This window comes from Neodiprion pinetum, chromosome 1 (assembly GCF_021155775.2).
Source record: "Neodiprion pinetum isolate iyNeoPine1 chromosome 1, iyNeoPine1.2, whole genome shotgun sequence".
NCBI lineage: Eukaryota > Metazoa > Arthropoda > Insecta > Hymenoptera > Diprionidae > Neodiprion > Neodiprion pinetum.
In genome coordinates, this window is record NC_060232.1 from 9,418,020 (window position 1) to 9,432,462 (window position 14,443).

At 35.5% G+C, this 14,443-nt stretch overlaps 1 protein-coding gene across 17 annotated transcripts in view; it reads left to right on the forward strand.

Moving 5' to 3' along the window:
- The first annotated feature begins 653 nt into the window (after nucleotides 1–653).
- Nucleotides 654–14,443, forward strand: part of Dap160 (dynamin associated protein 160) — a 28,253-nt gene continuing 14,463 nt past the window's right edge. The window contains exons 1-27 of one of the 17 annotated variants that reach the window (XM_046620703.2): nucleotides 654–847; nucleotides 1,279–1,367; nucleotides 1,759–1,912; nucleotides 2,436–2,584; nucleotides 3,092–3,259; nucleotides 4,000–4,098; nucleotides 4,729–4,764; nucleotides 5,322–5,363; nucleotides 6,105–6,269; nucleotides 6,409–6,435; nucleotides 7,134–7,292; nucleotides 7,442–7,814; nucleotides 7,884–8,094; nucleotides 8,264–8,415; nucleotides 8,486–8,608; nucleotides 8,693–8,831; nucleotides 8,922–9,236; nucleotides 9,333–9,695; nucleotides 9,881–10,044; nucleotides 10,223–10,424; nucleotides 10,491–10,781; nucleotides 11,022–11,153; nucleotides 11,709–11,804; nucleotides 12,275–12,307; nucleotides 13,357–13,380; nucleotides 13,950–14,090; nucleotides 14,208–14,334. In XM_046620703.2, the coding sequence (XP_046476659.1) occupies nucleotides 1,346–1,367; nucleotides 1,759–1,912; nucleotides 2,436–2,584; nucleotides 3,092–3,259; nucleotides 4,000–4,098; nucleotides 4,729–4,764; nucleotides 5,322–5,363; nucleotides 6,105–6,269; nucleotides 6,409–6,435; nucleotides 7,134–7,292; nucleotides 7,442–7,814; nucleotides 7,884–8,094; nucleotides 8,264–8,415; nucleotides 8,486–8,608; nucleotides 8,693–8,831; nucleotides 8,922–9,236; nucleotides 9,333–9,695; nucleotides 9,881–10,044; nucleotides 10,223–10,424; nucleotides 10,491–10,781; nucleotides 11,022–11,153; nucleotides 11,709–11,804; nucleotides 12,275–12,307; nucleotides 13,357–13,380; nucleotides 13,950–14,090; nucleotides 14,208–14,334 (3,907 nt within the window). In that variant the 5' untranslated portion in view covers nucleotides 654–847; nucleotides 1,279–1,345. Of the gene's footprint in view, nucleotides 848–1,278; nucleotides 1,368–1,758; nucleotides 1,913–2,435; nucleotides 2,585–3,091; nucleotides 3,260–3,999; nucleotides 4,099–4,686; nucleotides 4,765–5,300; nucleotides 5,364–6,091; nucleotides 6,270–6,408; nucleotides 6,436–7,133; nucleotides 7,293–7,441; nucleotides 7,815–7,883; nucleotides 8,095–8,263; nucleotides 8,416–8,485; nucleotides 8,609–8,692; nucleotides 8,832–8,921; nucleotides 9,237–9,332; nucleotides 9,696–9,880; nucleotides 10,045–10,222; nucleotides 10,425–10,490; nucleotides 10,782–11,021; nucleotides 11,154–11,708; nucleotides 11,805–12,274; nucleotides 12,308–13,356; nucleotides 13,381–13,949; nucleotides 14,091–14,207; nucleotides 14,335–14,443 lie in introns of those variants that run through there. The other 16 variants (XM_046620782.2, XM_046620860.2, XM_046620931.2 and 13 more) reach the window with 16 other exon arrangements.

Below are 14,443 nucleotides of genomic sequence, written 5' to 3' on the forward strand. Positions count from 1 at the left end.
AAAAAATTGCAAACATAAGGTACATGATTTTTGATCTAGTTATAACTTATATATTTGATGATTCGTGATTTTTTAATTTTTCTAATTTATTACATGATTTCTTATGCATTCTTCTCGAATTCACACGATAAATCATGTGATAAATTTTTTATTTTAGTCATAACATCTCATGATTTATCACATGAAAATTATCGTCCGGGTAGGATTCATTCGCCTCGCGGCCTGCCCTGGTGAAAATTTCTACTATTAACGAATTTTTACAGAAATTGGAACATTTCTTATTATTTAGTACAAAATTGTAATAAAAATACACAGTTTTTTTCGCAAAGAATTGTGAATTTTCGTTGAAAATTGCAGTATCTTGTAGATTTTTTTACTGAAAAAATAGACATTTTCATGAAAATCTACTATAAGCTTTTAGGAGAAACTATGAAGTTTGTTCGAAAAAATGTTTTTTTTATTAATATCGCGAAATTTCCCAATTTCCCTAAAAATTCGTAGAAAATCGTAGAAAATCATAGATATCATTTTCACCAGGGTGCTGCTTATATCTATCGGTTATCGGTTTGGCGGCTCGCACTGGTGCGGTTGGCACTGGTAATATCGATTCCTCCCGAAGATTTCCGAGGTCAGCCGAAGCCGCCAAAGTGACGTATGTCAGCAGCAAAAGTGGGCAGTCCGTGTTCCGCTCTCGTGTGTCACGTCAAAAAAGAAAAAATTGCACATCGTTTAGAAGGTTTAAGGAATAGTCATCAGTCGGGTCAACAGACGGCGACGATGCGTTCCATTTAATAGTTATGATTTAGGTTACGATACCGCGTTAATATTCCTGGATAAATATTCCAAGGTTCGTATACCAACGCTGCTAAGTACTGTACTTTGAAAAATCACTGTTTCTCTCCCGTTTTTATTATCGATGCGTTACGCACGCATATACTGCAGTATTGCCGAAACAAGCGTTACACTACGATCAATTTTTAAGTTCACGACCTCCGCCTCTGTTCATTTAATCAACTATCATCTATCTGATTCAATAACCCTAAATTGCCCCCGACCTGTACACGTTACGTTACAACACCGCGAATAATGTATATCGTTTATATCCGTAATTAATCGTTCGTCGCATTCTGTTTGTGTTTATGTAAGTTGAAATTTGCGTCGATACTTCGTTGCACTTGAATTTAATCGTCGAGGCGATGACAACAATCGACGTTCGATAACGATAACATCTGTTACTAGCTTGCCGATTATGAATGAGATCTGATTTCGTCTGTCTAGGTAGGCGTTATTCGGCTTGCAGACGGGGCATTGAGAGAGGGAACGAGTGCGAGGAACAAGGAGAGAGATGGCTGCAGCCGCAGCATTGGGTAAATAATTTATTCGCTGCTTACTAACCACGGTTATTGATATTTCCAGTGTCAATATTATTACCATCCTCGATATAATTGAGGAAAAATTACTGCCTCAAATTGAAAATGGGTTCGATACCTCGATATTCAACACAAACTAGAGGTTAGGACTGTCCATTTAAATCACGACTCAAATCTTACTGTTATATTACCTTAATTCTCTCGCTGCTAACGTAGTCCTAATTAATCTTTCCATTATCTGTTAATTTATCACCAGTAAAACGAGTCAACGTAAATAGCTTACAGGCACGTTACGAATCGTCGTCATTTTCAAATACTATCTAACCCCTTCATTCAATCTTGCGTAAAGCTCAATTTATAATCAGGCTTTTTTTTTAATCTTATTCAGGTGTGGATCCGTGGGTGATCCAGCCACGGGAACGCGCCCGATACCAGGAGCAATTCAATTCTCTGAAACCGGTAAATGGGGTCGTTACAGGAGAGCAAGCAAAAGGCTTCTTTCTGCAGTCTCAGTTGCCACCTATGACTCTTGGACAGATATGGTAATATGAAAAAAAATTTATCTTAATAATACTGGAGCCCAAATTGTGCTACGAGCTTGTTTTCCTTTTTACTATGTTCTGAGTGAATCAAAGTTTTCGGTTAGTTTCACCTTATGCAGTTGCTCTTAGTATTTATTGAGAGTAAAAGTATTACGAATGGAGCAACATTTTTTTCTCTTTCCCACTAGTTGCTGTTTCAAGAAAATTAAAATCGATACTAAGATGTTTGACTCACTGATTTTTTGTACAATAATAAGCTGGGACAAAGTTGAATCATACTTCTGTACACCCTGCAATGTTAGACAAAATTTCCATTTTTGATACAATCCTGACCACTATATACGTTTAAATTCTTGTGTAATTAGACCAATTTTTTTAGTCAGTTTCTTTCAACTCAAACGAGTATAGGCAACCAATTGTTTTTTTCAATTTCAAATATGCAAACAGCCCACTTTCCAATTGGTTGTCTTTAAAACGTTACACAATTTATATAGTTTTTTCAATTTAAAAATGATAAATTTAGGGGTTTATCCGATACGGATGCTGATGGAAAAATGGATGTGAATGAATTCAGTATTGCTTGCAAGCTGATTAACTTGAAGTTGCGTGGTTTCGAAATCCCAAGTGCACTCCCACCAACTCTGATACGAAGTTTGAAATCTGTATCCAATGGTAAGTACTCTATTCCTATCTAGGCTAAGCGGTAAGTCGATAAAAAATTTTCTATATTTCACAAAAATTGTATATCTTCATCATGGTAATCAGTGGGAGATCACTGTATTCGAAATACACAAGCCACGAGGAGAAAAGTAACTGTATTTGTCACTTGCGTATGTTCTTTCACAATTGCTAAGTAAGAACATTTGCAAGTTGGGAATATTTCACAATGACGCCAATGAACATTAATCGACGTTGGAGTTGAGCATACTGTGAACTACGACATAGACTAAATCTCTTGTAGCAATAAAAAGACAGGTATAATCTGCATGAAAATTCCTCCAAATGATAACTGCAAAGTTTTCTCTACGCACGTGGTATCACATGCAGCTCGGTGACTGGGTGAAATTTTCAAAGCAATTATTAACTCGATCTTAACTTATACACTAACAAATTATTTGCTCTCTTCCAACTATGCGTCATACTAAATGCTTTAATGATAATGTGCACTGCTTGGTAAAGATGGGAACGTCGTTAACCTATTGAACGGTGGTAACATGAATGGGATTACACCAGCACAGCCTATGGGAATGAATTTTGTGCCTGGAAGTATATCGCAGAATCTCGTAGGCTTAAATGGATCTGCTTCACAACCAATGCGGCCACTTCCACCCATGTCAATGTCAACGGGTAAGTTTATTGAGGTTTTAATCCATTAGTCTGGGCTACAATGTTTAGGCAATCAATTGAGCAAAATCTTTCCAAGATGTGAGAGGCGAGTCCCATTTTTTGAAGTTGAAAATATCGAGATTTGTGTTGTCTGATTTGTGAATTAAGTTTTTTCATGGTTGAATACATTTTTTATTGGTAACTTCAATGTGAGCCAAATAAAAATAGCAGGAAGTGTGTGAATTCTTCTAAATTCAATAAAATAGATAATTTCCTTATCCATATTTACAATTTTGTGCATTGTTTGTTAAAAATTACGTACGATTTTCAAATTCAGGAGAAAATTTTCAGTGTTTTTACACAGTTGAATATCATTTTGAGGCTGATATGGACTAATATGCCACACACGTCGTTCTCGAGTCAATTTACCTCACACACATCTGCACGACAAACAGAATCTCTGTTATAACGCAGCTTTTGCTGAGAATGTTAGAGCGAATGACTCTTAGAGTATTTATTAGAGTATTTAAACTAGACAACGAAACTTTAAAATCATCTGAAAATTAACAATCAACTTATATTAAACTGTACGCTCTGATCACAACAATTTAACCCCAAAATTGTTGTGTTCGAGTACCAGGCCTGATATCAAAATTGCATCAATATTCTGTTAGAGTTAGATATTAGTGCGAGAGGTTTTAGAAGTACTGTTACACTAATTAGCGGCACCTGTATGTTATATTATATGTTACACCTTGTAGCCTCACATCAGAATAAACAGTGCGTGGCTCCCAGTACACACATGGTTCATAATTACGCATCATCAAAGCCCCCTGCTCGACCTGCACCCCCCTCCATGGGTATGTTGTACGCCTGATTCCATTAAAGAATGTAGGAATGTGTTGGTCAAAATTCATCAACATGAGTTGCCTGTACAATGCTTGCCAAAAATTTTCAAATACAATTTTTCACCATTAATATGAACTTTGGAAAAGTTGGAAATAAGTATTCTTTCTTTTGTAGATTTCTTTTGGTCAACACTTGAGGTATCTTTCAGTACTTGACCTTCACATTTTCATATTCGCTGGGATTAACTGAACTAACAGAAATTCGTGTTTTATCATAATATAAAGTTTGTTGTAAAAAGTGTTTTGTACTGTCCATAAAATTGTACAAAAGAATTATGGTACATACTCTGAAAATTCCTTATGGAATAGCAGATAAAAATTAAAGCTGCGACAAAAAAAAACTTATTGTTCAGCACAAAGTTTCAAAGTGTTCGTAAATCGATCTGTAAAAATAATTAATGTTTAATCTAGCATTTTTCACAAAACGATTGTCTTGCACATTTTTCAAATTCCCATTTTATGCTATGTGTGTGTTATTAGTGTTTTGTCCTGTTATTTTCTGCAACTTGTTAATTACTTTTATTATACTTTCATAAACAGTAGGAACACTTCTTGATTTATCTTTCGATTCTTCACCACCAGTGGTACCCGTCAGATCTGCAAATTTCATTTCCTCGGGTATGTTTCTTCGACAAATGCCTGCTTTGGATTTCATGATTTTGTTTGATTCATGTGTTTTTTCCTCAAAGTTTTTGCTTCCCAGGTAATGTCAATGTGTTTTTCCCTGGCTTGTCTGTGTTTCCAGTATTTTTTTAAACATGCTCATTGCGTATTTGCATCCATTTACACTTGAAATAGCTCATTTGTGTTTCTTTATATGAAATTTTCATACTACTTATTGATACTACCACAACTTGGTCACAGTACATCGATATTTTCAGACTTGCATATGCTGTGGAAAAATAATTTACAATCATATTCTCATATGCAATTATTCAATGTTTTATGTTGGCACGCAATATTGTAAAAATTTGTAATTGAACTGTATTGCAATGTAATGTGAACCTTCGAAGCTTTACTTTCAATGAGTTTTTACTTCACTAATGATCAAAATTTCAGAATATCTTTAAATACTTATTACGTATGAACTTCTATTTGTCTTTTCGTCTCATCTTTTTCATGTCCTTCTATCACGTTGTTTCTGCTGCACTAAGGAACCACTAACTCTGCTTCAGCTCCTGGTCCACCACAAAGACCTGCGCCACCGTCATCGATTGGTATGTCGGGAACTCATTTCGGGAATTATGTAAAGAATATGTATATTATATCCCTACGTACATTTTGTTTAACGATTTTATAATTACATTACGGACTGTATGTCTCAAACATCTGAAGATGGAAACGGAAGAAATTTTCTTTTACAGCAATAGCTCTTTTGTAAACCTTTAGTTGAGAAATTTTGTGTTAAATGCAATCATTTCAATATGGTAACTCTATTTTTGCCCATATATACCATAATTTTTCAGCTAGTGCTCCTTACATGGTGTAAAACTTGCTATTACATAAATTCAACAACTAGTTATAACAGCCAGTCAAGAGTATTATTATTTTTAAATTGTAAATTTCAGTGAAATTATACATTTCATTAAGAGCCGTATCATTGAGTGATATTATTGTTTTTGTATCCAGTCATACGTCTGTTTACGGACACTCACAGATGCTATCACCAATGCGGACTACTAAAGATAAAATGCTAACATTGTGCTTTGCAACGCTTTTGTGATTAGTGCACCACACATACCTATGTATATATGTGGATATTTTTTGACCTCAATGATCTGTGTGACGATGTTAAAACACCTGTACTTTCTGTCAAACCACCATTTACTATTTGGAAATTTTTTCACATGTTACGAAATTCGAAATTATTCAAATCTGCAACGCACTAGAAAAATTTCACTTTCCAAAATTCGATTATTACTACGACAAATAATTGTAATATCAGTCAATATTTACAGGTACAGTACCATTGATTGGTGGCCCCCCACCAAAACCAGCCCCTCCATCATTTCCAAATAGTCCGGTCAACATGGGTATGTCACCAGTTAAAATGCAGCCGTCCGCGGGATCCATTATTCCTCCTATCCAACCAGTACAGCCTATGACTGCGTCTGCACCGATGGGTAAATATAATCGTGCATCTTATGAAATATGTAAAATCACTACAGTCCGGTTGATCAGCGTTATTTCGCTGGTGAACTTGAGCACAGCGTTCAGTCTACACACAGTTCTTATCCTCACAACATGTTTTTTTTATTACAGACTTGTTCGAGTTTGATTTCTCTGAAGGTATTTAAACTAGATAGAGAAATTATACAATTTCTGCCTTGAAGATCCATTACTTTGTGTTACCAAAAACTTGATTTTCTCACATTAATTTCTTACAAATTTTAGCCAAATCATTGCTAATTCTACTATATTAGTTTTGCCATTGTTTAACTCACCAGTTTACATACCATCCCTTTGTAGCGAATTACGTGTACTGGAATTTTTTTGACCAGCTTTCTGTAACTTTGACACTTGAATGTTTTTTTTTTATTTCAAAATATCGTATATTGTTGAACAAATCAGTAAGTGTCACGCAGGTTTTGAGGATAAAATCCAACACCTTCATGCTATATTCATGTCATATTTTTACAACACAAATATCAAATTTAAAAACCCAGAATTAAGAACCATGAATTACGAATGCTTCTGTGAAATAGACTCAGCAGAAATTAAATACAAGCTCAATTGATAACTTATTAGACATTTGTTTCCCGTTGACGAAAAAATTTATAAACACAATTTTCATTACATGGAATGTTAAATATAATCAGTGAAATATGTTCACCCTGAGAAAGAGTTGGTATTTTTACGCAGCTTTATCAAAAGTCACCGTTTTCATTTGCAATTTTAATAACTTTTTTCCAATCATTGTCATCGTTTCTATGTATAATTCATATTACCAAATTCAAATTGAGTAAGTAATAACTGTATCAACACAGGTATGCCGTCCGTTGCGCCGATTGCACCTGTCAATATGAATCCTGCTCCAATTGCAGCTTTTGGAATGAGCAGTGTGATGGCAATACAACCGGCAATGATACCTCCTATGTCTGCCCCAACGATGGCACCTATTGCATCTGTTGCACCTATGGCTTCAGGTAAAGTACTGAAATGGTTTTTTCATTACAATCGGAACTAATTCCTCAATTTGGACAATGACCGAGTTGCCGCAATCCATTCAAGACCTATTTAAGTTCTCGCATTAATCATAGAAAGTGAAATTAAAGTTCGTTTTACTTTTTAACAGGCATCCCAATATCCGCTCCAATCAGCAGCATTCCTTTAGCACCAGTGCATCAAATAATGGGGAATCCTGCAGTTGCCCCCATAGTCCCACCGTCGGTTAATGGAAATCCAACGCCTGTTTCCACAAATTCTCCACTCAGTACAACGGCTAGACCTCCAAGCATAGACAGAGTTGGTTCGCTTGATTCTCAGCATAGCCAGCATTCCGCAGGCTCGCCACAGGTCGAGTGGGCAGTACCTCATCAAACAAAATTGAAGTACACGCAACTATTCAACACTTGGGATCGTACCAGATCTGGATTCCTCTCGGGACCACAAGCTAGAAATATTATGGTTCAAACGCAGTTGCCTCAGGGCATCCTAGCCCAAGTATGGTAAGTGAAGATACTGTGATAATTAGAACACTCTAATCTCGATATTCATATCTGATATTTTCTGCTCAGGGCTTTGGCTGATATGGATGTTGATGGCCGATTGGGTTGCGACGAATTTGTCCTAGCCATGCACTTATGTGATATGGCTAAGGCTGGTGAAAAAATTCCCACAGTTTTACCAATTGAACTCATTCCTCCTACATTCAGACGTCAACGACAAGGTAGCGTTACGTCCCAGGGAACGTCGGAGAACATTGATCCATCTGCTGGCATGCCACAGGTTAGTTGACAATTTGCCATTTGTATTTACTTTAAACTCTAGGTTTATATAACTTGATATTCAGTTATCAGATACTGAGATTCAAAATCTAACGAAGTATAGCGCCGATGTCTTAGTTATTACCGAAATTGAACATCTTCGTGAAAAAAATGTGTTTTCGTAATTACAGACGTCTTTCGAAAACAAGAGAAAAGAAAACTTTGAAAAGGGGCAGGCTGAGTTAGAGCGTAGGCGCAAAGCACTTTTAGAGATACAACGAAAGGAACAAGAAGAACGTGATCGTAAGGAAAGAGAAGAGGCTGAAAAGCAAGAAAAAATAAGGTTTGATTGAAACAATAGCTTTATTATTGGCAATTGCAATTGATGCTATTTTTATAATATTTTCACATAGGTTGGAACAGGAAAGGAGACGACAGGCAGAAATTGAAAAACAAATGCTTCGGCAGAAGGAAATTGAACAAGAGAAGGAAGAGCAAAGAAAACGGGCACAAGAGCAACGGGAGGCTGCAAGAAAGTAAGATATCGTTCTGATAACACTTGAGTTTATTCCTATTCTTTGCAACTTATTTTCTCTAAATTTTGACCTGTTGAATCACAGAGAAATGGAGAGACAGCGACAATTAGAATGGGAGAAGCAAAAATCTCAAGAACTTCAGGCACAAAGGCAGAAGGAACAGGACGTACTTCTTAAACTCAAGGCCAAGAATCAAGGACTTGCTATCGAATTAGGAAGTCTGGTAATTTAGAAGCATTTGTTACTTGAAGTATAAAATTTACCGAACCAATCGTCAGTGTTACGTGTTACAAAAATAACTATCGTATTGCAGAATGAAAAAGTGAAAGAGCTTTCACAGAAAATATGTGATACTCGCGTGGGTGTTTCTGGTGTGAAAACTACGATCGATGGTATGCGTTCAACGCGTGATTCTCAACTTCAAGAGATGTCAGCGCTGAAAAATAAATTACGGGAGCAAAATCAAAGACTGCTTTCGCTGAGTCAGGAAAAAGCAAGAATTGAAGCTAAGAATAAGTTGAACAATGCTCAAGATGTTGCTGGGCAGGAGGCAGTAAAGATGGCTTTTGCTAGTAAACAAATAACGTTGAAACAAATGAAAGATAAAATTGCGGACTTACAGCAACAGGTGCTACACCAATTTTATGAGATGAACACACAAGTACAAAAAATTTTTGCGATGTGAAATTACATGACTATTTCTGGTGGTTTCATTTATTTTTAGATAAACGATAAGATGACAGATATTGAAAACAACAACAGCCAACTTGATGACATAAAGAAGCAAATGAAAAATCTTCTTACCGAATGTGCGCAGCTCTATAAATCATTTGAAGACAAAAAAACAAAAGTTACCGATTTACGAGCTGGCAGTGGCAACGCAGATTTTACCACTTCTGCCTGGGGAGATAGCGCCTGGGGTGATACTGGAACTGTAAATACAGACTCGTGGCCAGTGGACATTGCTTCAGTGACACATGCAACGATTACTGGAGATAATACTGGCGCTGTGAAATACAGAGCTTTATATGAATTCGTGGCAAGAAATCAAGACGAGATATCTTTCCAGCCCGGTGATATAATCCTAGTAAGTCGTCTCTGATTTAATACGAAAACAGGAATTTAAATTTCGCATTTCGAGTTTTTTTCTTACGATTAATAAATAATGAATGGTTGATGTGGCTAAAAATTTAATCAGTTTAGGAGAAAGTGATGATCTTTGCATTTGATGTTGAGTTAAATTATATCAAGTCAGACAATGCGTATTTATAGGTGCCACCAGTCCAAAATGCCGAGCCTGGCTGGATGGCTGGTGAAATACGTGGCCACACAGGTTGGTTTCCAGAATCTTATGTCGAACCAGTGGAAGTTGATGCTGTGATTACCAGTGGCAATGCTTTCATCCAACAAGACAGTGTTGAGAAGCGAACCTTGGAGTGAGTTTGAAAATATTTACTCCGATAAACGTGAGATTAAAGGTTGAGGATAGAAAGTAGGGGTTAATAAAAAGATAATTTTTCTCTTTGAGAACTGTACAATTTTTTATTTTCTGTAAGCTTGAAATGTATTTGTAGTGATGTTTCAAACCTTTAATTGAATTTGACATATCAACAGAGGTATTGCCGAAGTTCCTGAAAATGTATCGGACGCTGGCTCACTTGGTGGTGAAGGTCCAGCTGTCGAGGCAGTTATTCCAACTTTAGGCTTAGGCTCAGTTTGCAACTTGCAAGCTATTGCTTTGTACCAATATCGCCCGACAGTTCAGCAACATCTCTCTTTCAATAAAGGAGATACGATCAATGTCACAGAGCAGCAGGTTTGTGTTTTCTGATTGAAAATGAATACACTCCTCACAATCGCTGAATTCAATTTTTTTTTTAAGGATGATTGGTGGTACGGTGAATTTAATGGTACAGAAGGTTGGTTCCCAAAGTCTTATATTAAAACAACCACACCTGTCCGAACTGAGGCATCATCTCCAACTGGTATTCCTACTGAATATTACATCGCGCTGTATCCATATGCTTCAAACGAAACTGGAGATCTAAGCTTTAATCAAGGCGAAGTGATGATGGTAACAAAAAAAGAAGGAGACTGGTGGACAGGCGTTATAGGAGATCGTACCGGAATTTTTCCATCAAATTATGTTGAAAAGTGCGACAACCCCGATCAGGTATGATTCACTTAAATTTGTTACTATGTTCTATTTCATGACTTTTCTCGTTTATGCTGTTTAACTACTAAATTTTAATTTACATAATCACCCCGTTTCGATTTGAATAAAACGAGTTTGTTTTTGTTTAATAGTTTGTAAAGTGAACATAATTTAAGCGAGCTTTTTTGTCGTGAAACTGTTCAATAACTTTAGAATAGGTTTGATAATTGCGTGATTCTAACCACGTGTATATGATAGGTTGTCATTGTGCCTGATAATACTTCTGAAGTAGTATCAGCTGTTCCGGCCCCTGAATCGACTCCGGTACCAGATGTTCAAGAAAAAATTTCGGAACCACCTACTGCTGTTACTTCAGCTCAAGGAACACCGGTACTGATTTCATAAAAATCCTATTCACTGTTAACAGCTTAAAAGTATAACTGTAAAAGAAGTCAAAAGTTTAAAAATTAAGTGATAGCATTTGTGGCATATCTTATATCATCATTCCTTAATTTTATTCGTCGATAAAAAAAAGTCAGTTTTTCAAATGACAATTGAATGAAGTTGCAGAGTTTGAAAACTTCGTAGTTGTAACGTGTTTAGACAAATAACTCATAAAGCTTTTCATATTTGTTTCCAAGGATTCATGTATAAATTCAACTAATGCTATTATTGCTAGTAACTGGTATAATATCCCTGCTACATATGTTTTATACATTGTCCATGAAAACTTTTTTAATCCAAGGACATATGTAGTGTATTTTTTTAAATGCTTTCCATTTCTAACACCTTTCGTGAAACTCACTGTAAGCTAAAATTTGATGAATAGCATTTTTCTTTTATTACTAACACAGTACCCGAAACCTATTGAAATTTTTATGAAAATAAACCACTTCGCGTATCATATGCATAAGCTACCATTGTTGAGTGCATGTGTGGGTTTAGCTACAGGAAAAAACGAAGGAACAGCTTGAAGACGAGAGAGCTGAGGCGGAAGACAGAGCAGAGTTACCAGATTTTGCTGCTATGTCGGCGCAACAGGTAATGTTGAATTCAGAATAAAGGTTCTAAAAATACTGTGATGGTTTCTTGAAGAATTTAATTAATGCCCTGAATTCAGGGATTTTCAGTGATTCCCTGCACAGACCAAATATAAAGATACTTAACAAAATTTCAAGAACAACATAAAACAATGCACAAAAACAACACACGAATGGGTATTTTTATTTGTTATCAAATGTTTTAATGTTAATACAATATTCGATCGATCGATCTTCTTACATTGAGCTAAATAATCCTCAATCGAGAAATTTATTCTACTCATTTGATAAACGACAGCTAGGTACACTAATGCTAATAATCATTACCACATACGATATACACAAAATAACATGTTTCATATCTTTTAAGACACACATAGAACTTTTTTTTTGTAGAATTAACATATGTTCCGTTGTTGTGTTTTTTTTTTGTTATGTGTTGTATGATGGATTCGTGATACTTGTATACAGTTCGAGGACCTTGGGAGCGACACTGACTCTAAGGTACAATACTTACACTGCACATCATACCTAATATTTTGTTTCAATGACAAGCATCAATTTGTATATAGTTGACTACTAAATTTTACACCATATGCTTGCAGAATTTGAGGAATACGTATACGATTCAAGTTCATAGCCAGATTGCGAAGCAGCTAGCATATCTTTGGCGAATTTTTAGAATTTTAACAATTCTCTCAATCTCTTTATTTTTTTATTTGATACTGAAAATCAGCCCTGTTGACGATTTATTACTTGCAAATGGATGGCTGTTAATCATACTCTAAACATTAATTGTATGCATGGATCAATGGTGAATGATTTCGAATTATTGCACTTGCACATTGACACGCTACATTCCACATAATAATGTATCTTAACACACAATTTGGAAAAAAGTTTCGATTGAAGTTCCAGTGTAACATGAATGTTTCGAAACCGGGTTTTACGAAGTACAATTAATAAATCACTCGGAGCATATTCACACCAATATATTTACACATGTCTATGCAAATATTTTCAACATTCACATGAATAATACAATTTCAGGGCAAAATAATTTATTCGTTTCCCCTTTCATACATGCAACAGGTGTTATGAAGTGAAAATGTTTCACTAAGTGTTTCTTTGATATGAACTTTGATATTATGTGTTATTTAAAATGGATGTTTCGTCCCAAGAATGCCAGGCTACAGCCACTACAGGAAAAACTACATACGTAGAATTGTGAATAATTAATTATTTTATTTGCTAAAGAGTGAAATTATTTTAAATACTAGACGTCAAGTAAGAATTATATGAGAATTCATATTCACGAGTATTTATTTATTTTTTTTTTCTTGATATAACTGCAATGGATTTCTCTTGATAAGCTCAAACCAGAACTTTTCTGAATTTATGGAAAATAAGGTCACTAAATTACCGATATTCTCAAAACAAAATTTTTTACTAACAACTTATCGATTTGCAACAATAATTCTTGTGGTGGCCTGATGAAGTACTAATATGTATGGCTGTGCTTGCTTCTTTTGGATGCTGCTGCTGATGCTTAGCCATCCACGCCGCAGTACCCCAAGGTATTTTGGTCCATCCACCATTGTTCCTATCCACACGGTTTGCTTATTTTATATCTTTGCAATGATCGTTTGCCTTCTCCAAATATTCTTCACTTGCTTTTGCCAATTATTTTTCACAAACCTATGTATTTTGCATTAGTTGATGTCACCGTATATTTACTATTTTTTGTAATGTATGATTGGTCATTATCAGAATAATTTTAATTGTTTATTGAACGTAGTGAAATTTTTGGTAAGTATGTTCTATAAATTAAATTTCATTTTTATTTTTATTGTTACGAATGACAATTTGGCGATTTCGTTTATGACACTGCAAGTTGATCTCACAAGATTCAATATTGTTTGATACTCTTCACTACCTTAATATGCAGGCATCTCTTCAGTTTTGTTCTATGAAGTTCTTAAGTCTTGTCGTCAAACATTGAAAATCACCACATCAGGATGAAACTTAATTTCAAGCACCTGAGGTCGATATTTTTCTAGCAATATCCGCACGATTCATGCTTTCTAATACTGTATGAAACACCCATACTTTAAGCTGAATCAAAGTAACGTTTAATTGTCTTCAGGCAAGAGGTAAAAAACCTGAAATTGGACAAGTCATCGCTCCATACCACGCGACTAGTCCGGAGCAATTGAATCTCCATAGAGGACAACTCATCATGATCAGGAAAAAGACGGAAACTGGTTGGTGGGAAGGAGAGTTACAGGTAAAAGTTTTACTAAATTATTAGTTATAATACGAAATAGAAGGTGTTCCTCAAAATTTTTACAAATTCATGTTAACTGACAAATAGTCTAATTTCTCATATTTATATTTGCCCCAGGCTCGTGGCCAAAAACGACAAATCGGTTGGTTTCCTGCATCTTATGTCAAGTTATTGGGAAGTAACAGTAATCGCAGCACACCAGTTTCCCATAGATATCAAGACTCGCCCACTGATCCCAATGTTGGTAAGTGTACTACTCTTATCATCTGATGGACGGAAAGCAAACAGTACTTTTCTGAATGTCATTCTAAAAGTATAATAAATTTCATTATGCCAGAGGATTTAGTAGTAGT